This window comes from Cyprinodon tularosa, unplaced genomic scaffold (assembly GCF_016077235.1).
Source record: "Cyprinodon tularosa strain WSP-4 unplaced genomic scaffold, ASM1607723v1 ctg181, whole genome shotgun sequence".
Taxonomy (NCBI): domain Eukaryota; kingdom Metazoa; phylum Chordata; class Actinopteri; order Cyprinodontiformes; family Cyprinodontidae; genus Cyprinodon; species Cyprinodon tularosa.
This window is the reverse complement of record NW_024038614.1, coordinates 929,289-952,053: the sequence shown is the minus strand read 5'-3', so window position 1 is coordinate 952,053 and position 22,765 is coordinate 929,289. Positions and strand designations below refer to the sequence as shown.

Genomic DNA, 22,765 nt, shown 5'->3' with positions numbered 1-22,765 from the left:
GCATGCAAGTTAAATCTCTGAAGAACATGTTAGCTTTTGTTTCAATACTTTGGTAATACTTAGAAGTATAAAGCTTGGCATCAGAGATATTATTTAATATTTTCCTTTGACGTCTTGACTCTCACCCCCAAAATACTTGCACTAAAGTCACTGGGTCCATGACAGTTGAAGGATTTTAAAATAAGAGAATTTAAATATTAATATTTTACAGCTTTTCTCAGTTTGGGTGCATCTCTCAGAACAGAATTGAAATTCCTAAAACTACCTGTTCAATCTTCAAATTACTGTGTCACTTCTGCACATCAAAAAATTAGTTTTGCAAGTTTTGCTTTTGTACATCATGTAGCTGGTTATGTACACTTCTATGCTTTTATAATTGTAATTTGCTTTTATCGTCTTGATCAAAATATGTTAACCCTCCTGTTGTCCTCGGGTCAAAATGACCCGCCACTGTGTTAACCCCCCCCCCCCCCCCCCCCCCAAAATCCCCTAAATGTAATTTTTTTAACTTGAGATTTTAAGACTTTTCCTAGATTGGCCCAGACAATAGAAAAAGTTCAGTGTTGCTTTTAGTCTCATTTCCATGTAAGCTGTACAAAAAAAGGTACAAAGATGGTCTTCAGGTCAAAATGACCCGTGAGGCAAATGGAGTTGAAATCAAGGTCACAGAGTTATTTACAAACCATAAAATGTTACAAAGTTTTAGTTGTGTCTCAGATCAATCAGTAGCAGAAGTAAGCAGAGAGTGGAAGGCCAATTTTCCGAGCCACAATGCCACTCAAACTCTTTCACACCTACTCAAGACTGATGCGATTTGATGACCGTGAATCAAGACCAGCAAGATGTATGACAGACAAACTTGCAGCCATAAGAGAGGTATGGGACAAGTGGGTGGAGCGGTTACCCTACCTCTACAATCCAGAGCCTGATGTAACAGTGGATGAGCAACTGGTTCCATTTAGAGGTAATCTGTTTTCATATTTGTAATAAAAGTGATTTTCACTATTGATTTCTTTGACTGTTTTCTGTGACACTGATACTAATCACTGATGCTAATGTCTTTTGTCCAAAGGTTGTTGTCCTTTCCAGCAGTATATGCCCAGCAAGCCAGCAAAATATGGGATCAAGTCATGGGTGGCTTCCGAATCAAGCTATGCTTGAAAAATGCAAGTCTATACTGGGAAGTCAACCAGTGGATGCCCAGAGAAGAACCAGGGGTTGCGAGTTGTGCTTGATGTGACAGAGGGACTGAGGGGTCACAATGTGACATGTGACAATTTCTTCAACTCTTATGAACTCGGACAGCAGCTCCTGAAGAGGAAGATCACCATGGTTGGTACAGTTCGAAAGAACAAGCCTGAGCTCCCACCTGCACTGCTTGGGTCAAAGGAGAGAGAGGTCTTCTCCTCAAAGTTTGCCTTCACACCCACCACCACTCTAGTTTCCTACCTCCCAAAGAAAAACAAGAATGTAGTTCTTCTGAGCACACTGCACAAAGACGGCGACACTAGTGACCGTGAGGACAGGAAGCCAATCATTATCCTGGAATTCAACCGAAACAAAGGAGGTGTGGACAACCTAGATAAGGCGATTGGAGCATATAGCTGCAGAAGAATGACTGCCCGCTGGCCCCTGGTCATCTTCCACAACATCATTGATGTGTCCTCCTACAATGCCTTTGTGATTTGGATAGAGATCAACCCAACCTGGATGTCTCATAAGCACAACAAGAGGAGGGTGTTCCTGGAGCAGCTAGGAAAGGCACTTGTAACTCCACTCATTGAAAGAAGGAAGCATGTCCCCCGCACAGAAGCCTCAGCAGCAGTTGTGAAAGCTATTCAGAGTGCAGCAGCTCCTGATCAACCTGAGGATCCATCTACCACAGCCACTTCCCCAGCTAAGCCAAGTAAGAGGAAGAGATGTCAGTTCTGCCCTCAGACTGTAAAACACATACTGTGTGCTGCAGGTGTAAGAAATATATCTGCAAAGACTGTGCACTTGCATACTGCCCTACATGTGCCAATTAGTTGAATGGGTTATGTTATTTTTCATATTTTTGTATTGTACATCCTCTTGTTCACTGGAGAAAAGTAAAAGAAAATTAGTCACTGTGATGTATAAAAATGCATTCGAAACTCATTTTGCACATTTTTTTTCTTAAGCTATAGAAATTCAAGTGGAGAGGGAAAACTCAAGTATTCACACATTTTGTGGTGAGTGACAATATACAAGATAGAATTTGGTGTTTAAAATTCAATTAAGCTGCTTATATAGGGGGTTTAGTGAAGACGGGTCATTTTGACCCGGAGGATAAAGGGTGTATACAGAAAATGAGGACAACAGGACAACAACGTGTCTGTGTTGAATTCTCAACTTCCAAAATAGCATCAGTTCATTGTGTAAGTCTTAACATGCATAAGTCTTAAAGTTGTCATAATGTGAATCATATATTAATTAATTTATATTCTATTATTTTCTAAATCTGTCCTGAATTGGTAAATTGCTCCCAAGTGAGTCCTGAGTTTCTCTAACAGGTCAGTGTATGAACCATTAGCTCAACCAACGATCAACCAGTTTTCTGAAACAGATTGGAGGTGCATCTTGTGAACCATCAGTTGGCAACATTATGCTCTATATAGTCAGAACACAACACAATGTTACATGTCTGAGAACTGATGAACAAGTATCTGGACAGAGTGAACAGCCAGAGAGAAGAAGAGGAGTGAGGCTGAGGAGGAAATAGTTGGGAGGAAAGCAGAAGAAGAGTCAGAAGAGGCTGAGGACATCTGCCAGTTTCCATCAGTCCAACATCAGGACATGGCTGAGACCCACAACATGACGCTGATGGAGGTCCTCCCACCCTACTGTTCATTCCTTAACCCCACTGAGGAAAAAAGATCCTCAGTGGAGTTAAGGAACAAAGTGACTATGGAAATTAAAATGTAATGTAATGTAATTTCTACAGCACTGTACAGTTTTCCTTGAGGAGATTGTCCTGTGGCTCCTTTTCTACTTTTTTTGTTCTCTGCATTTCTGTCTTTTTCTTTCTGAATCACCAAGGCATGGTCCATGAATAAATTATAGCAAAAGCGTAAATCAGTGTTTCTCAATCCTGGTCTTCAGCGTCACCCTGTCCTGCAGGCTTAGGTATTTCCCTTCTGCCACACACCTGAATTGTATCTCTGGATGATTAACAAGCTTCTGCAGTACTTGATTGTCATCCAATCATTTGAATCAGCTGTTCTGGAGTAGAGGCACATCTAAAACATGCAGAGCAGGGGGTGGTGAGGAGCAGGGTTGAGAAACACTGGCGTAAATGATCCTTTTGTAGTCTCTTCTCATGACTAATCAATTTGACTGTCTTATCTGTACATAGAGAGACTATAACTTATTATTTTGAGTCACTGATATGTTAACAGACAGAATTTTAAGAGCTGAACTAAGGATTTTGAAAGCAAACAAATGCTATTTTTCCTGTTTCTACAAATTGTTTTGAGAAATGCGCTTACTGTTTTGTAAATGCCAACAATGACTTGAGAAATGCACCAAAAGTGACTGAGAAAAACTAACCTAGCATAAATTGTCTCAGCTGTGTCAATTTGTTTGCCTGTATGAAAAGTGTTCACATTTACAGCTTTGTTTCTGCTAGCTTGCAGGAAATGTAACTTACATAAATGGTTGAAGACAACCTATTGGCCTTCATGAGACTCAGATAAATGGTGAGTATCTATTTCATAAATTGCCTAAAACAGTTATATTTGTTTTTATTTGTTTTTTGTTTGTGTATTTTGTCTGGTTGCAGACCAGAGGATCACACCTGTTGACAACAAACAAAGGTTTAACTACTGAATTTTCAGTCAGAAATGATCGCACCACCTGGTTGAAGTACCTGTGTCCATATGCAAGTCAACAAAGGTGAAACAAACATTTAAGCGAATAAGATGTTCATGTAGTGCATCTTTCTAACTTTTTCTTTTTGTTTTCCAGCAGAGAGGAAACACCCGATTGACAACATGCGAGTCTCAATTTCAACCTGTGACTGGGAAGACTACAACCATCCTGAGCAACGTCTGATCTCAGCGACTTGTGACTCTCAACCCAGAACAAGAATCCTTTTATCACCATTTTGTCTTCTACAATATGTTATCTCTTATGTGGACACATACTGTTTGTTTTGTTTCTGTTTTCCAGATCTCAGTAATACTGTGAGGAAACTGGACAGAAAATAGAATCAGTTCTTTTTTTAACTTGACTTTTTAAATAGAAATTGTTTCTTTAAGTGGATTACTCGTAATCTGTATTTTTGTTTAATTAGAAATTATTTTCTTTATAACTTTCTGTATAGAAATGCTTGACAAGTTACACTTCCTTGTGTGTTGTACTATAATTTGTATGGTAAAATTCTGGTAGGAACAGAGACCAGTAATTTACCATAAGTGTTTTTTGGGGGGGAGGGTTTACAATAAAATGTCAATATATCATCCAGTCTGGATGTGTTTTTCACTCATGGAGATATTATGCCTCAGTCAGCATGACCGTATTTACTACGGCAAAACCACATTTTATTTTTTTTAAAATATTTTAGGAAGTACGGTATTTTACCGTATATTAAAAATACGGTAAAATCCTGCATTTAGCAAATACGGTAAAAAACTGGCAGCTGTGGTTGCCAGAATTTTACCGTATATTAAAAATACGGTAAAATCCTGCATTTAGCAAATACGGTAAAAAACTGGCAGCTGTGGTTGCCAGAATTTTACCGTATTTTAGAAATACGGTAAACTTCTGGCAACCAAAACTGCCAGTTTTTTACCGTATTTCTAAAATACGGTAAACTGGCAGTTTTGGTTGCCAGAAGTTTACCGTATAAAGACGGTAAACTTCTGGCAACTCAGCTGCCAGTTTTTTACCGTAAAATGAGGCCGTTTTTTTTTACAGTGTAGAAATATCCAGAAGATTAAGGATCAGCAGCAGCAGAGTTGGTGAAACCTAACAAATCTTTTTTTTTCCTCATACCTGAAAAAAACAATAGAGCATAACACCCCAGCTCTGAAATGCACAGACGTTACCCAGTCATGCACTGGTGCTCTGAAAGGCGATCAAGTGTGACCAACCACTGGAACTGGCTGAACCCGGCCCACTTTGTGCTGCTGCAGGACGGAGGCCTTTAAATAACTCACTGGGTACAACAACAAGCTCTGGGTTTACTCTATCCCGGTGGCACACTTTACATCATCATCCCCATCTGGTCTGTCATCTATCTGAGCCTATAACCCATTTAGGGTTCAGGCAGTAATGCCACAAAGCTCCATGGATAACTGCATATGAAGCAACATTGTTCTTATTAGTTTTAAAGCATATTGTTTTAAAATGTTTACTTTTTCTTTTCCAAAATAATTTGTCTTAGCTTCCCTGTGGACCACAGCTCAGATAGGTCAAGTATTAGAGGCGTTACCATAAAACCATTCTGACCTTTCTTTACAAGACAAGGGCTGATTATAAATTGAATTCACTGATTTATTTGGATAAATTGCAACAAACCAATGATAACATTTGATGCAGAAGACTTAGAAACTTCATAATAGGGACAAGTTGGCAGAACATCCCCACATACTGCTGATGCACTTAAGAAGGGAAACATCTATTAACATATCTGTTGTACATTTGTAATTTTTTTACATTTGAAGTTAAATACATTTGCTTATTTGTATGTAGCACTGATACACTGCAAATATTGCTATGATCAGCTTATTCATGCTGTTGTCTTAATTATTGAGTGAATCATTATTTACATTATGAGGTATAGTATGAACCCTGTGAAAGGGTAACATCTCCTCATCTTTGAGTTTTATTGGCTCTGTTTGTGAGAATTTCTTTTATTATTTTATATCCCTTTCTTTGTATTCTTGGAGTTTGCAGATTCTATATTACGTTTTATTAACATACATTTTCACTGGACCTCAGAAAGAATAGTTTCAGCCATGCTACAGTCATTGTGGATGTGGATTAGTTAACTAAACTAAACTTATCCAGTTTTTGTTTGATCAACCCCGAACACATTTTATCCAGGTATAGACATTTACAGATTTTTTTTTTATAGTTTTTTTATGTTGTATGGATGAAGGCAAAGATTGTCTTTTCTATATTAAATCAACAAGCATTTCCTGAGGAAGATTTGTGTTTCAGCTTTCAGTCGACCACATCTTTCGGGAGATTTTACCCACTCTACCTAAATCCAGCTTTCCAAAGCTTTTAGGATGTGAAAAGATCAAGAAGTTAACAGGCTTCAATTTGAACTCTGGTGAAACTGTCCTAAAACATAACTTTTCTTTTAAGTGAAAATGGGGACGAGCACTTAGGACGGCCTTGCGTAAACATATCACCATAATGATTGACAATTAGAAGGACCACTTATTTTGATGATCCACCCGGAAAAGGAGCATCCTCCACTATACCTTTAAGTTAAATGAATAAGTGCTGCAGTAGGGAGGACCTATGAGGAGTTCCCAAAACTCCTGTACTCACCTTCTTATGTTCTACGAATTGTCTTTGCCAAAAGGAGCTTTGTTCTTGTTCTTGTCAACATAAACAAAAAAACAATTTTCTGCTCTTAGGGAGCGTGTAATAGGGGTGGGTATTGGCAAAGAAGTCATGATTTGATTTGAATCACGATTCACATGCCACGATGCGATTCTATCACGATGCATCATGATACTTGAAATATTGCGATGCATTGCGATATTTTCACTGAACACTGTAAGAAAAAGATACAGCCCTTACCAGTGGCTGACTGGCTGGGTATGATCTGGATAGTGTCTTCAATTGATACATAACTGAAAGCAACTGAATTCATACATAGCTGTATTTATTGAAATGACTTTTGGAGGTGTTGCCATGAAAACAAATACAGGACACAAATATTGATATTACTGGAGTGGACACACTGACAAAAAGATCTTAGGATTCATCAAACTTAAAATTACAAAATAAGGATAATCAGTGCCATTTACATTGCCTCAGTGGTCCTTTAAACCAATGAAATGAAAACATTCAAATGTATGACATTTCCCCTTTTGCAAATTACGTGCGTCATATCAATTTCGTTTTTACCTTCTTTGTTTTTAAAGCCAAAATGCATCCAAGCATCTGACTTGAAATGTGATGAAGCAGCGGGGCGAATTTTCATAGTGTCCTCCATGTTTTATTTCATATGACTCGTTGCCGGACATGCTTGTTACACAAAGCAGCGGGCGTCAACACATCCGCAGCGACATCTGCTGGACTGGAAGTTGTATTCCACTTGATTTGGCTAATGTGTGCCAACCATTAATGTATTTTATTTGTTCTTTTTTTTTTTATATAATCGATTCTTGCCTTCAAGAATCGATGCAGTAGATCACAAAAATTAGATGGTATCTAGAAAGCAGTCAGTACCAACAAAACTTTTTTTTTTTATTTTTTTTTTTACCAAACCTTTTTTCATTTTCATTTTTTTTAACATAGTTGATAATAACTGTAAACTAAAGACTCAAGAGTCTTTATGGCTAATTTGAAACCATAATGTAATTCCCTGAGACAGCTTGTGCAAACAGAATGCACACAGACAGAAATAAAAAAAAGCACCCGTAGAAAAAATAAATAAGCATCCTTAGAGGACACCCCTAAAAAAAATTTATTCTTTATTGTCGTTGCCCATCAGGTATACAATGATCGAAGTGCTTCTCTGGTTGGTGTATAATAAATATATAGATCTTAAAAAAGTAAAATAATACAAGAGAACAGTAAAATAAGAATAAGACAGGAATAAAATGAAATTAGGAAAGAAATCCATATTTACATAATTTACAAATTACTCTAGCAAACACCCTCTGAAAGCCCAGGAACAGCAACTGTTTTCACATCTGTTTTCCTGCATTTGAGGCACCTGTATCTCCTGCCAGAGGGCATGAGGGTAAACAGGTGTGAGGGGTCAGTAGTGATTTCCCCCGTTCTCCTGAGAACGATGCATTGTGCAGTATTAATGACTTAGGTAAGTAAGCATCTGAATTCATGTTTCTTAACACTACAGGGGCAATGAATGCTGTTTGCATCTCCATCAAAATGCTAAAACTAAGGGATTTCACTCCTTGATCAGAACATATGTAGTCATCATATTTGCACACATTAATCCTGATGGAGCCGGTTGGACATCAGCTGACCATCAACACTTCACAGTGGACGAGCACGTAGTCATTTCCAAATGCCAAGTATCTACAGTGACACCATGAGAGGGAGGGGGAGGACCGGAGCTGAGCTGTGAGCAATAGTTCACTAGATGTGGGATACAGAGTGGGATATGCAGCAAAACAAGATCAGATGGCAGATATACTAAGAAAGTGAGAGACATGTGGAAGAGGAGAGACTGCTGGCCGCTGCTGCTGCGAGGATAATCTGTGAAGAATCGAATTGTTGACTGGACCGGACCAGCAGGCCCTAAATTCATTTAATTAGACTACCGTTCTATTCTGAGAGTAAATATAATGACTTCAGAGCTTGGCTGAAGTCATTCTGTGATTTCTGGTCTGTTTCTGAACCCCCTGGATATCAAGGACAGAGTGGGATCCTCTCCAGATTTGGTGGAACAATAGATACATGTGAATCAGGCAGAAACATGAAGATATTCACAGCTTTTTTTCTTTTCTTTCCTGGGATGATAGAGTGGCTCTGCCCCTAACAGAAGAGGACAAGTGGAAGGAGCCTGAAGAAAATCATGCAAAAATTTGGTTAAAAATAAACCTGGAAGCTTCAGAAAAGAAGGGAGAGCGATAAAACTCCACATTTATCAAAAAAAACCTGAACAAAAGGTAAGTGTTTTCCTTATTGAGACACAATAACAAATCAGGATGGAGGTGGATTTTAAATTGGGCTGTTGCTCATCTTTCAGCTCCAATGTATTATTAGTAAGAACAATTCACAGCAGGAAAAATCCTCACCATCACTTTAGTGATAAAATAACAGCATGGCAGGCAGAAGTGTGACTTGTGTGAAAGTAGGCAAGTTTTAGCACTTGATAATTGAGAAATAAAACCATCAGAAACTCATATTCTGCTCCCTAGCAACTAGATTATCATGAAATATAAAGGATTGTATAAACATCCCAAAAAAGTAAGAATGGACAAAACAAACAAACAGAAATTATCAGATTTTGTAGTTTCAAGGTTAGTTCAACTCAGCAAATACATTCTTGTCTCACTGTGGTGAATTCTTCTCTGTCCTACTTTTAACTGCGTGCACCTGTTATATGAAGGCCATAAACAGGGAGTTATCCAAGACCTATGATGGGGACACTGGCAGGACAGATTACAGCGTCCAAACAGAAGCTCCATATAAATAAACTCCAACTGCCTTCATGCAATTAGACTTTATATTATTTAACAATGTTTCATCATATTTCGTAATGTTTAATTACTTCATTATTAAACTGGAAAGTGCTAGTAAAAAGACATAATAAATTTTTTCTGTATACTGGAATGACCCAGATATCATTATGTTCATTTTTTGTTTTCTGCACAGCTGCCTTTTTCTGATTGTTTGGAATCTTGTGGTTCAGACATTTCTCCATATTCAGTTCAAACATGAACTGTCTTTAAAGCCAAATGATGCTAAGCCATTGCATTATTTTACTTAATGTTAAGGCAAGGCAAAGGAAGATATATATATATATATATATATATATATATATATATATATATATATATATATATATATATATATATATATATATATATATATATATATATATATATATATATATATATATATATATATATATATATATATATACATACACACACACACACATTTATATATATATATATATATATATATATATATATATATATCAGCAGGAAGACAATTCAGAGTGCTGGGAAGAGAACTAGTAATGCAACTAATTAAAAGGCAATGATTTTGATTGATGATTGATAAAACAATGAAAAGAAAGTTGAACTGAAAGCTTAACAAATTATGTTTAGGTATCATGTTATCATTAAATCGGATTCTTCAGTTCTGCACCATAGTAAAATGGAGGGGGCCCTAAAAACTTGCTACTCCACTAGAAATCCACTTCTACATGGAGATTTTTTTTCTCTCTTAGACTGCACAAATTCTCATGAGTTTTCTTTTTATTTTTATATTAATCTAAAATGTTTTGTTCTTCTCGGTGCGCGGCTACAGCTTCTAGATTTATGTTGTTGTCTTTTGCCTTCAATTGAATTCCACTGAACTCCCTTTGAAACTTCCTAGAGGCTTCCCTTTGTAGCAATCCTAAAATATCTGTATTTTTAGAGCATTTTCCACATCGCTCTGGAATATTTTTTTAAAGGAAACCTGGGTGCTGCTCTTTACCTTTTTGGAACTGTAACTTGTTATTTAGTTAGGCAAAAAGCATCTGAATTTAGCTGATTTTCCCTAAATATCAGTTTATTTCCCACTGTTACTTGTTCTGCACTGGTGTGATGCAATATTACAAGACATCTACAGAGCTTTGGGAAATGTGGTATATGAATTTTACATTTGTATAAATAGAATATAAGGAATAGCTGGGAATGCATAATTACAAACCATATTCAAGTGCAATAATATGGCTGGGTTGTATTAACAGGAAAGTGTGGCTTAATTATCTATACTTATCATGTTAAGTTAAAGTAGAATACTAACCAGCTTGTTTTAATTAAAAGTACCCAATAATATTCATACAACTTGAATTTCCTCATTTCTTCATGTTACAACCGCAAATTTTAATCTATTTTGCTGACTATTTAGAGGAGATACATCAGCATAAAAAGAGAAGGAAACAAATAAATAATAAATAAAAACTAAAAAGGTGTATTTATTTTGTTATTTATACTCTTCCTGTTCTTTCACTTTTTCCCAAATAAACTGTGGTGAAGCGAGAGAAAAAACAATGCTAGCATCAAAATATCCCTTTCCTGTCTATAGGCCCTGTAACTAAAGGTTGATTTAGAGACCAAGCCTTTTATAAGTCATAAGAAACCAATTTGAAACTAATGTAAACAAATGATTTAAAAAAGAACACAAAGAAATGGTTTCACATAATAATCAATATAAAAATGTCAAATAGTGTAACCAGAGCAAAGTTGTTGTGATCCATAGTTTCAGCTCCAATGTTAATTGTTTTATTGATGGGAGAAAATCAAATCAATGGTCCCTTAAATGTGAACACACTTTTTTTCCAAACTGTGTTTTGCAATTCACTGAGCTACAGTCTCTGTTTTCAGCTGTCCTTGACTCCTGCTGTGGGAGGCTTTCAACATCATTTCACATCATTTGAGTACTCTCCTCTGGGACATGATTATAAATACATTTGAAAATAAAAATTGATCCAACAAAGATGCATAAAACTATTAAAGAATAGGATATCAAACCTTTCTTTTCAAATTTTACAGTGATGCCACTTGTTTGGATTTTCATTTAAAACTCATTGGTTACCCACTGGTTACCATGGCCCAGAAAGCTGTGACAAAAACAAATTATACAGACGTATTTTAGCAGCAAGTGCAGACAAACTAAGATATTATTTTACAGTTTTAGAAGCTTTTCATATCTGCTTCTAACATTGAAGCTAAGAATCCAAAACAAAAACAAATGTCTGAATTTATGTACTTTATTGCATTTCATTGTGATGAATTACCACAGCAGAAATACTGACTTTCCTAATTGTGAGACACATCTAGACAGTTTTGGTGCAGTAAAAAAAAAAAGATCCTTAAACCACCAATATTTGCCCGTTTAACATCCCTGCTGCTTGCTGTGAACTCTTTGCAATAACAAACATTACATGATAACCCAGGAGGAGCGAATTCTTCAAAGTAAATATTGCAATCAGCCTGGTTTCCTTAAATAGAAAACTTTTAACCAATCTGTTAGCAATGAGCATGTTATGAAAAATCAGTATGTGATTTAATCTCAATAAAAGTCCACCTGTTATGTGAGCCTTATAGGAGCTTTGTAGGAGAACATTGGAGCTGGAATCAAGATATAATTTAATTGCCCTGGGATTTAATCAACAATTGGTAAGAGAAAGTTAAGATCAAACCTGAATGCAACATGAATCTTACCACTCAACTGCAGTTGACCAATTTAAAGCACAGTTCTATCATAAAACAAAACCCATAAAGTTTCCAGTGAACAGGGCTCCATTCAGACTACTTATATCATTGTAGTCACAGCTTTCACACTTTTATTGTGAAGTCAAAACAGAAAAGTGGTGCTGAAACACTTCAAGAAATTAAAGCTGAATAGGTCTATGAAGCTGCAGCAGAAGCAACAACTCACTATACATTTTGAATAAAAAACATACATTTTAGTCATTCATGTGGCCTCGATTTTTATTTTTTATTTTTGGGTACTCACCTGTATGATGGTCTTAGAGAACAATTAGAAGCATTAGCTTCTCTGCTGATCTTTGCTATACTGTATCTGCCACATACACAGAAAAACAAGTTTAGCCTTAAGATTTAAGGCTTGAACCTTCAATTAGAATATCCATGTGTAGAAAATGAAGTTGAAGCTGGTCAGATTTTTAGGAAAAGGAGGGATATAGACCTCCTTAATGAATATTGGCTCCTCACAAACACGGCAAAGATGCTCCACATGGGGGCTGAACCTCATCTCTAACATTCAAAGTCATGCAGTCCTCACCAAGAGGAATAATGTCCTTTTTTATAAGGTAATCAATGTTTGCATCTGAAAATCAAAGAGTAAATTTTCTCCAGGCTTCTTCAGATCTGCTGTGAGATAGACAATTTTAAATCTTCCTGGATGACATAAAACCTTTAACAATTATAAGATTTAATTTTCAGTTGGGATGAATAAAGCATTTTTAAAATAAACAGATTGATTTAGAGGTCTTTTTTGTTTTGTTTTTCCTTTTTGGACCATTATCTGTATCATTTAGTGTTTATTAAGTCCAGCCTCCTTTTGATCGTTCCCTAGTTTTTATTATTGTCTGAAATTTTCCTGATTAGATTATCCTTTAGAGTTCTTAGTCTAACCTCATATTGCATATTCTTAATAAATGTATTCCTATTAAGTCTCTGTTTATGTTTTATTAGTCTTTCCTGTTATAGTAAATATCTGTTCAGCTCTATTCATGTTTATTGAGACTTTTACATTCAACCACAGCCTCCATCAGTTTAAGCTTTATCGCTCCCCATGTTATGGGCTCATTACCCTAATTCTTTTCTTCTTGCTAATCAAATCACAGTTTCCAGATGTTTGTCTCGCAATAATCTTCAACTCCATCATTTGCCTGCTTAAGTCCATGCCTGTCCTTGCCTGTACTTTGTTTCATCCAAATCTTGTCAGTTTTATCACTTTTACTCACACAGATTTTTTTTTTTGTCAAACTTTTTAACACGCTGTGCTGCTTATGTCTATTTGTCTGCATGGTGGTCCAACTCCAAGAACCACAGCTTGACATCCAGCCACAGAAACAGAGTGCAGTTAGTGATGTGAAGGTGAACTGCTTTCACTTCAAATTTGTCAATCAGAAAAGCATCCCATGGTACTGGAGGAGCTGCAAGGATCTACAAGGGCAAAAGTCTCCTCAAAGTGCAGCTATTAGTTGGCTACACAATAAAGTTGGCCTTTATCATAGAAGTGAAAGAATGAAAAAAAATATTTAACAAGGGATCACTGTAGAACAATGATACTGACGTTTTGATAACCAAAAATGGAAGAACAACGGAATAGTAAAGTAAAAAATGTATCTTTAATATATTCTAATGCAGCAAAACAATTTACAAACATTCAACATACAACAGTCTTTTTTCTCCCCATCTATTGAATTTAGTGCCCCAGTTGATCTTTTCTTTACTTCATAGGAGAACAGCAAGCAAAATATGGCCGTTTTTCACCTACTCTATATTAGCCAGTCCCTAACAATTGTGGGGGGTAGAATAGGTTAGATACTTTGGAAGTTCTCTGCCCTCTGGATCTGCTGGCAGTTCATTTGCCATCTTTAAGAAAGGCTTCCTTTTCGCAATTAAACGCACAACATTCACTCGATCAGAATCTGTCATTTTTGTTGGCCTAACGCAGGATCATTGAAATTAGCGGTGTGGTCTGTCTCTGTCGCATTGCTTCTTACCTGGCTCTGAATGGGCATCATTCTTCTGCAGTTTATTTTTAATATTTACTCATAAAATCCATCAAGCCTTTGTTGTCATCTTCCCTTTTTTTTTTTCCGTGCAACGGACTTCTGTAAACCTGAAATTCGTAGTTTGCAGCGAAACGTACTTTAAAAGTTACAGCCCGCTGTTGTCCTGGTCAAACCGTTTTATGTTGGTGTGGGAGAGTTCTAATAACCCCTTATTTAAAGAAAACATACATATACCTAATGCAGATATATTTACATATTTAGTTGCTCTAATATTAAATATTTCTATCACAAATATTTTCTGAAAAATTATTTCTGCCTTTATTTTTAATAGTCAGTGTCATTTTTTTATGTTTTAAAATAAGTAAACTTGATTTACAAATGAATAAAAATAATGTAAAGTTTATTTGATAAGTTTGTATTAAAATTACCTTTTAAAAAAGTAAATGGGAATTTGTTAAGTATTAAAATTACTTAGATCATAAAATTTGGGTGAAATATTTATGTTAGTGTAGGTGCTCTGTTTGGCAAAAGCAGAGGAACACGAAAAGCCCAGGAGCATAATGGTCAAACATGGAAGAGGTGGCATCATATTGTTGGCATTCAACTATAAAATGATCAGAGCTAAAGAGACAGATGGAAGAACAGGGAAACCATATGAGAAAATTAGTTTGAGGCAACAGAATAATTGCAAATTAACAAAATGGTTTTAAAAAGTGATATAATTCATATTTGTTTATTTATGCATCAAAGCTGCTGCTTACATATATGAACACAAAGATGTCTGCTAAAGTGGTACTCTCTCTGAGCCGATAATTATCAGACAGAATGAGTGAATTAGGTTGCTATAATACAAAAAAACCCCAACACATTGATGTCACTGTGCTATTTTAAACTGTTTTCGATGACAGTTCTTTGGTGATCCCTTTAACATCTCCATCGAACCGCTTGTATCTGAGGCGACCTCTGTTTCAATACCAAGTTTTCTGCCCTATCTTTTTTTAGCCTCTGTTACGTTCCACTTTAGCCCCGCCAGGGAATCACACAGCTTCATGGCAGGACCCGAGTGCCTTTAACAGTTGTGCCAGCTGGAGGAAAAACAAGATACGTCACATAAAGTGGCAGGGCATTGAATTAACTGGCTATTTGTGTACTTTGATGATCTGAGAAATGTGTATGGTATGGACCAAAGTATTTCCGATAATGCATCAGGAAAAGAAAGGAAGACAGACACAAATCAATACCTGAAATGATTGTTGTAGAAAATGCATTTTGAGGATTTTCTGGTGACTCTGAAGGCTGAATTAAAAATCCATGTTTTCTACCCAGAAAATCTAAATATTTTATTTGTTCTACTTAATTAAGGAGTAGATGGAAAACACAAACCTAAAGGTTTTACTCACATTTGTTTGTCTTTTTTCCCTAGTTTCATTTTTGCTCTTGTTGACGATAACCTTTTGTCTGTTTGTCTTCTGTAGGAGTTGAGGACTGATACCAAGTTTTTGCCCAGCAGAGCTCTGCACCTCTGTGAGCTGGCTCGGTTTTGCATGTGCCAGGCTGGTTATGTGAAGCCCCCCTGGCTGTGTTCCACTGCGGCATGAGCGTAGGACGGGTCCACCACCACAGCTTTCTGTCCTGTGAAGAAGAGGGACTCAGACTGAGCACCATGCCAGCTGTGGGCAGTTTTGGCAACGGCAAGATCCAAACAAGACGCAAAGGCCACAGCCGGTTTGTCAGCAAGACCGGCCAATGCAACGTCCACTTCTCAAACATGGACGAGAAGTCCCAAAGGTATATGTCGGACATTTTTACCACTTGTGTGGATATCCGCTGGCGATACATGTTCCTGCTGTTCAGCCTGGTGTTCGTTGTGTCCTGGCTGATGTTTGGGATGGCCTTCTGGGCCATCGGCCTCCTTCATGGTGACATGGAAAGTAGCAGAGAGGAGGACAGTTTTGTTCCCTGTGTTACACAAGTCAAAACCTTCGTGGCCGCCTTTTTGTTTTCCATCGAGACCCAGACGACTATTGGTTATGGAGCTCGCTATGTGACGGAGGAATGCCCAGCAGCTGTCTTCATGGTGGTGTTTCAATCAATCATGGGCTGCATCATTGATGCCTTCATGATTGGTGCCATCATGGCCAAAATGGCAAGGCCCAAAAAGCGTGCAGAGACTCTTCTATTCAGCCACAATGCAGTGATTGCCATGCGAGACGGGAAGCTGTGCCTCATGTTCAGGGTTGCTAACCTGAGGAAGAGCCACATTGTAGAGGCCCATGTTAGGGCTCAGATGGTAAAGCCCCGCTACACAGAAGAAGGCGAGTACATTCCCCTGGATCAGATCGACATGAATGTTGGCTATGACAAAGGCACAGACCGACTGTTTTTAGTCGCCCCCCTCACTGTCATCCATGAGATCGATGAAGAAAGTCCTCTGTTTGGCATCAGCAAGCAAGATCTGGAGAGCGCAGACTTTGAGATTGTGATCATCCTGGAAGGGTTGGTGGAGGCTACGGCAATGACGACGCAAGCACGGAGTTCCTACCTGCCCTCTGAGATCCTGTGGGGCCACCGGTTCGAGCCCCTCATCTTCGAGGAAAGGAGCCAGTACAGAATCGATTATGCATACTTTCACAAAACTTTTGAGGTGTCATCCACCCCCAGGTGCAGCGCCAAAGACATGGAGGAGAGGAAGTTCCCTACATCAGGCGCCAACTCCTTCTGCTATGAGAACGAGCTGGCATTCATCAGCAGGGATGAGGATCTGGACGGAGATGCGGAGAAAGACAAAGACAAAAGGGGCTCATCGGAGTTAAGCACCTCTGAACGCAATCCACCATCTTCCCGAAGAGAATCAGCACTTTAACCTTTACCTGCTGACAGAGGGGCTGTTGAAGTAGCTCAGATTGTGGACGTTATTCTGTCGACACAGGGACACCAATGAGGACAGCTTTGTTACTGCTGCCACACAGGGATTACCTTTTTAGATGATTCTTGAGCTTTATTAGATGCTAATGAAAACTGTCATGTTTCACTGCAGATGATCCTCCTCCTCAGATCTAGGAAATCATCATGGTTTTATATATGTGTGTTTTAAAGTAACGCTGCAATGGGACTATCTGTAGATGCAAAAGATATATCTTTGCAGTGAATATTTATATGTAGTAAACCAAATTTGTACAATATTGTACTAAGCTACTTCAGTAAGAAACACATTTCCATCTCAATTCCATATAGCTGATAAAGACTATATAAAGTGAAGTATGTCAACTTTGTAGAATAACACATAAAACACAATAAGGTAAAATTAGATAATCTCCCGAAAGACTGAACTGCTTTGATTCAAAGTAAACCTTAAGATAGAAAAATATAAGGATATTTAAAATATAATTATAACATAATGCAATGAACCAGCACAAAGCAGTGGATGGGTGAGGTATCTTAACAAAATAAATACAATGATTTTTTTACTCTTAAAAATATAAAGATGAGATTAATTTAGCCCCCTTCTTTTTATTAACTCCCCCTCCCAAAAAAATGAAAATAAGTCTATTACAAGCATTTGCCTAAGTCCATTCATCCAGCCGTCTGTATGTTCGTTGATTGCTTTTTAATATTCGTTTTTGTAGTGTTGCACAGGAGCAGGTGCCAATTTCCAGCGCTTATGGGACAAGAGTTGGGGTACATCTGGACAGGTCTATTTTTTTTTACTTAATTTTATGTATAATGTATTTGACTGGGACAGTGCACATTATTAAGCATCGCTCCAAATGCACCAGAATTAGCCGAGAGGCTATTTTTCATCTATTGTCCCTGGACAGATCTTAAAATTGTCAACCTAAAAAAACACAACAGTAAGAATTTCACCAACCTAATTAACTTCAAATTGAATTTGACAATAAATTGAGTTTTAATCTAGAACACAATTGAAAAATAAACTTTTTCTACATCCAAAAGGCTATGCTGAGTAACACACATGCTGCATTTCTAAACATCCTTATATAAAGTAGAAAACCATTTTCTTAAACAAACGGAATATTCAGGACTAAGGGAGAGATTGATGCAGCCAAAAAACAGAGCAGTTCTTGCACATGAGCTGAGATATAATTCTATAAGGTACAGTCTAAACCTCAATGTATGTCACACATATTCATTCATAAGAAGAATTCTAAACAGCTTTCCCCATTCATCTGTATGTCCTTCTTGGTGTTTTATGATAAAATCCTTCTAAAATACAATGGAGGGTACAACATGAAATGTTCAAGAGGTGTGAATATTTCTTTATGTCAGGTTACCTTCATTATGCTGGACATTGTTGGGCACCAGCCACACAGCACATATACTACAGTTTATTCAATCAGCGATAGGAGATTCTTTGCTCTCAATTTTATTTTTATTTTTTTTAATTCGGGCTCATGGGAAATCCTAGGGTTTAGATGCTTTGAAAGATGAAGGATAAATTGGCTCAATTGCTAAAACAAAATATTAAAATAATATAATTTTATGTGGTTTTAGCATTTTGTATTTTTTTTTTTTTTTTTATCCATACAAATCAACCCATGGGGGCCCCTGAAACAGAAACTCGCCCAGCATTAAGTTAAAGATCCAGAGATAATTGCTTCCATCACCTCATGGAGTAAAAAGGCTCAAAGAGCACTGCTGCAGATGAGCTGGAGAAGCTCTGCTGTGGATCACATACTAATGGCAACATCGGTTACAGCTGCTGATGAGGGTTTCCTGGTATGGCAGTCAGGGCTTCACAGAAATCAGAACTACTTTGCACTTTAAAATATTGCTTTTATTGTTTTAGTTTTTTTCATTTTGATTACAGGTAAGGAAGCACCTGGTTGTGCAGTGAATGTAAATAAATAGACAAAATGTATATTTAATGACACGTTGAAATTATGATTGATAGGAACAAAAAATTGTCCCCATTTTTAAACATTTTCCTATGATAAATCAAAGAATTAATCAAAATATTACTGATGTAGGATACAGAGCTTGGTTTGAATGTAAATTAATGCTCTGTAAAAAATAAATTACAAACCCTTGCAAATAAAATAAATTTTTTTATGGAAGGGAGTAACTATATTTAATCTTTAAGGTTTGTGCAAGTCAATTAAAAAATAACTTTATTTACCACCTTATTCTCTGGTTTAACATTAAACCAACTTAGACTTTTGTGTTTATTTACTTACATTTTTGTACTTTTTATTTGTTTTAATTGAACATGATATCATTGGCTTACCAGGTTTCATATATGGTTTGATCTAAAACATTTATAAGCCCTTTTAGTGCGTCTTCATGTCATGGATGTTTTTGTATTTTTAACCTGTGATTATAAATGTGCAGCATGGAGCAGTTGCGTCAGCAGAGCCTTTTTATAGTAGAGCCAAACCCTATAATAAAACATCTAAAACATTAGATTTGTTACTGATATTACATGATCTGGTCCATGTTAGTATATATTAGGACTCTTGGTCTCATTGGATCAATTGTAAAATTATGTTTGCCTCCTCCATAGAAACAACCAGAATAAACCTCATGATAGATGCCTAAACTACTGTTAGATGTCACTTTAAGCTGTTTATCTCTAGTGTCTGTATTTCTCATAGTAGCTAAATAATAAAAGCACAGACTCAGTTTCTCTCCTCCTGGCTTAGATGAACAATGTTTCTCTCCACATTAGTCAAACCAAAAGCTCTATATGGGTTAGTTTTACACACCTGGTGACCATTTCAGCACATTTGTACAGCTCTCCTGGTCATATTTTGTAAATAGTTTGTTTTAATCTTCTCTTTTTGGTTGAAAGTTAATAAGAATAATTATAACAAAGAAAATGGAATGAAAAATGTTATTTTACAGTTTGTTTGTTTTTTTGCTTAAAAGTTAATGTTTAAGGGTGATTTATTTGTTCCTGCTGTCTTCCACTGAATACATTTGGACTGATTTTATCCTGATTTTGCCTTGGTTTCTTTTACTCTGTTGTGTGAAGCAAAATCTTAGAAAAAAAATAAAATCTCTAGATAAACATCAATTATAACATAGAAATTTTTTCTTTTTTTTTGCGCTTTGCTACTGACTGTAAGGAGCAAAACAGACAGCACACAGTGTAACTTGCAGCGTTTTTAGAGTTTTAACGTGTAAAACCAGCAGGTGGAGGAGCGAACAAGTTGTTTGACAAACAGGAACAGATTGTAATTTATGGTCTGAATCTGTTGAACCCTCTGTGGCTGGGCGGGGGCAAAGGTCTCTACTTTCACTCTTACGCACCCCATCAGGCATGCCTTTGCATGTACATAGAGGACTTGGCTGCTCTTTTACATTACACTGTACTGTAACACTAGAGCTGTAGAAACACGTTGCACACACACACTAACAATATCTAACTTGTCTTACTCACAAGGAGGCCTATTAACTGGTATTTTGTGGCAAATATTTATGCTCGCTGTTGATCTAAACCTTTGGACTAGCTTTGTTTGCATGTTTAAAGTCACAAAATCTCCTCCCCCCTCTAAACTTTTGCAGCCCCTAACAGCAAAATTCACGATCGACCGACCCTAACTCATCCTCCCATTTAACCATATTCCCTACCCTTGCTGAAGTAAAGGCTACACAGAAATAATATACAAATGTAGTATGAACATTTATATAATTATCAAATAATATATTTCAAAGAAGCTATTTACAGCATTAATATAATATATATAGTTCCCACCTGAGTTGTGGACCTCTGTAGCTCCTAAAGAGTTATAGGAACATTGTCTGCATCAGTTAATGTGAGCACTATGAGTGGGTAGGTATGAAGTTGTGGTATTTATGAATAAAATAACCTCTGCAGGCAGGATGTTGCATTTTTAAAGGGAGTAGCATGAAAAATGAACAGTGAGTTTTGTTTTTTTAAGATGGAAAAGTGTGTATTCGTTTAGGTGTAGTGTAGAGATACATTTTAAGATGGAAAAACATGAGAAACACGTTCTTGTCGTAGTGCTGCCTTCAGGAATCATATCGGGTTTTTTTATGTGACTTGACATGTGTGAAGCTAAACAGGCAACAAGCTGCAGAGTAACTCTGCTGTATTTAAGAACAAATGAGGAGATAATTTGTCTCTTCCTTGGAGCTGCTTCGTCTGAGATGAGCTGCGTGGTAGAAGGTGTGCTGAGGAGAGGCTTCACACCCACTCAGCAGTGTTGGAGGATGAGAAGTCTTATGGGGTCAGTCTCAGAACACGCAGAGTGGGTTGCTGAAAGCCACATCCAGCCTTAATTGCAGCCACTCTGTACTTTCCTTCAGCTACCAGAGAGGTGGAAGGGAGAAAGGAAGAGGAGCTCTAAGCTACACCAACAAATATAGTTCCCTTTTCACAGGAAAGAGTTTCTCATGTTTCAACAAAAGATACATTTATTGCTTATTAGTTTCTGTCAAATTAGCATTTACTATTAGATAATAATGTGTTTACTTATATTTATACTGTTAAATATTTCTCTCTCCCCTTCTTTTTCCTGAAAAAAGACCACTTAGGCAAACTCTTTAAATAACACTTCATAACTTATATATATATTAAATAACTAGGAGACATGACAACAGATTTTGATAGAAACTGTAATCTTACTCAGATCAGAGAAGTAACTTACATTTACAGAAGGCAGCTGCATACCTTCTTGGGAAGTGGCCCCAATTAACAGTTAAAGTGGCATTTTATACAATTCCCGTCTGCCACATGATCACATTTTACATGAAAAAGTTTCCTGGATAAGAAGCAAAATGTCTTCAAACTTGGAAAAACAAAGTCCAGTGGTTTGTTTTTTAACTTTTTTAACTTTAACTAATCCACCTTTGAAAAACAATGGTTCAAAAAAAAATATTAAACCCCTCCATTTATCCTGACCCTAATATTGAGGAGGTATGCATGTAAACAGTGATAAGAAAGCTTCCTTCCTGGATGGGAAGCGAAACGTCTTCAAACTTGGGGAAAAAAGTCCAATGGATTGTTTTTTTTTTTACTTTATTTGAAGACTTCCTTTGCTGCTTTTTTCAATCTAACACTCTTATGTTAGACATTTTAGTGACTATTTAGTTGAAATGCTTTTAATATATCTTTTTTTCTAATGAAATAAAAAACAAGTTATTGGAGCTGTTCTTGGCTCAGAGGAGACATGAATAAAGGAAAAACATGTCAAGGAAACCCACTGCATTTTCTTGCTATTTCATTGCAGGTCCTTTTTGTTGCTTTGGGTGGCATTATGTTATTCTTCACAGGGTGTGAGGGGCTTAAAGGTTAAAGACATGAACTTGAGGATGGAAGAAAAATCCACCCTGGTTGGGAAGGGCTGACAAAGGAAACTGGCTATAGGGCTGATTAGATCGGCATGAACTGTAATCCAGCTGCTCCGAATGTGAACTTGTATTAGTTTTGGTCCAATGTCCAGAAATCTAGAACATTAAGACATTCTTTAAGTTACTGAAAATCATTTGAGCTGTTTGAATCGTGGAAAAAATATATAAAAATGACACATTCTTGGACCTAATCAAAAGGTCAATCATCTCATAAAGTGCTGAGTCACTGAAGCAAACATATATTTTTATATAAATAAAAACCTCCAA

At 36.8% G+C, this 22,765-nt stretch overlaps 2 protein-coding genes across 3 annotated transcripts; both read left to right on the top strand.

Moving 5' to 3' along the window:
* Positions 1-1,164: 1,164 nt before the first annotated feature.
* LOC119781672 lies at positions 1,165-4,431 on the top strand. Its single transcript, XM_038282224.1, has 4 exons — positions 1,165-1,906; positions 2,163-2,213; positions 3,803-3,915; positions 3,988-4,431. The coding sequence occupies exons 1-3, from the start codon at positions 1,165-1,167 to the stop codon at positions 3,847-3,849; spliced, it is 840 nt and encodes a 279-aa protein (XP_038138152.1). The 3' UTR covers positions 3,850-3,915; positions 3,988-4,431.
* Positions 4,432-8,296: 3,865 nt separating this feature from the next.
* On the top strand, positions 8,297-17,589 carry kcnj12b (potassium inwardly rectifying channel subfamily J member 12b). Of its 2 annotated transcripts, none has more exons than XM_038282321.1 (2): positions 8,297-8,843; positions 15,648-17,589. In XM_038282321.1, exon 2 carries the CDS (start codon positions 15,759-15,761, stop codon positions 17,025-17,027), a length of 1,269 nt encoding a protein of 422 aa, XP_038138249.1. In that variant the 5' UTR covers positions 8,297-8,843; positions 15,648-15,758; the 3' UTR covers positions 17,028-17,589. The 2 variants fall into 2 exon arrangements, with proteins under 2 accessions (XP_038138249.1, XP_038138248.1); XM_038282320.1 differs by having other exon boundaries at positions 15,640-17,589.
* The last annotated feature ends 5,176 nt before the right edge of the window (positions 17,590-22,765 follow it).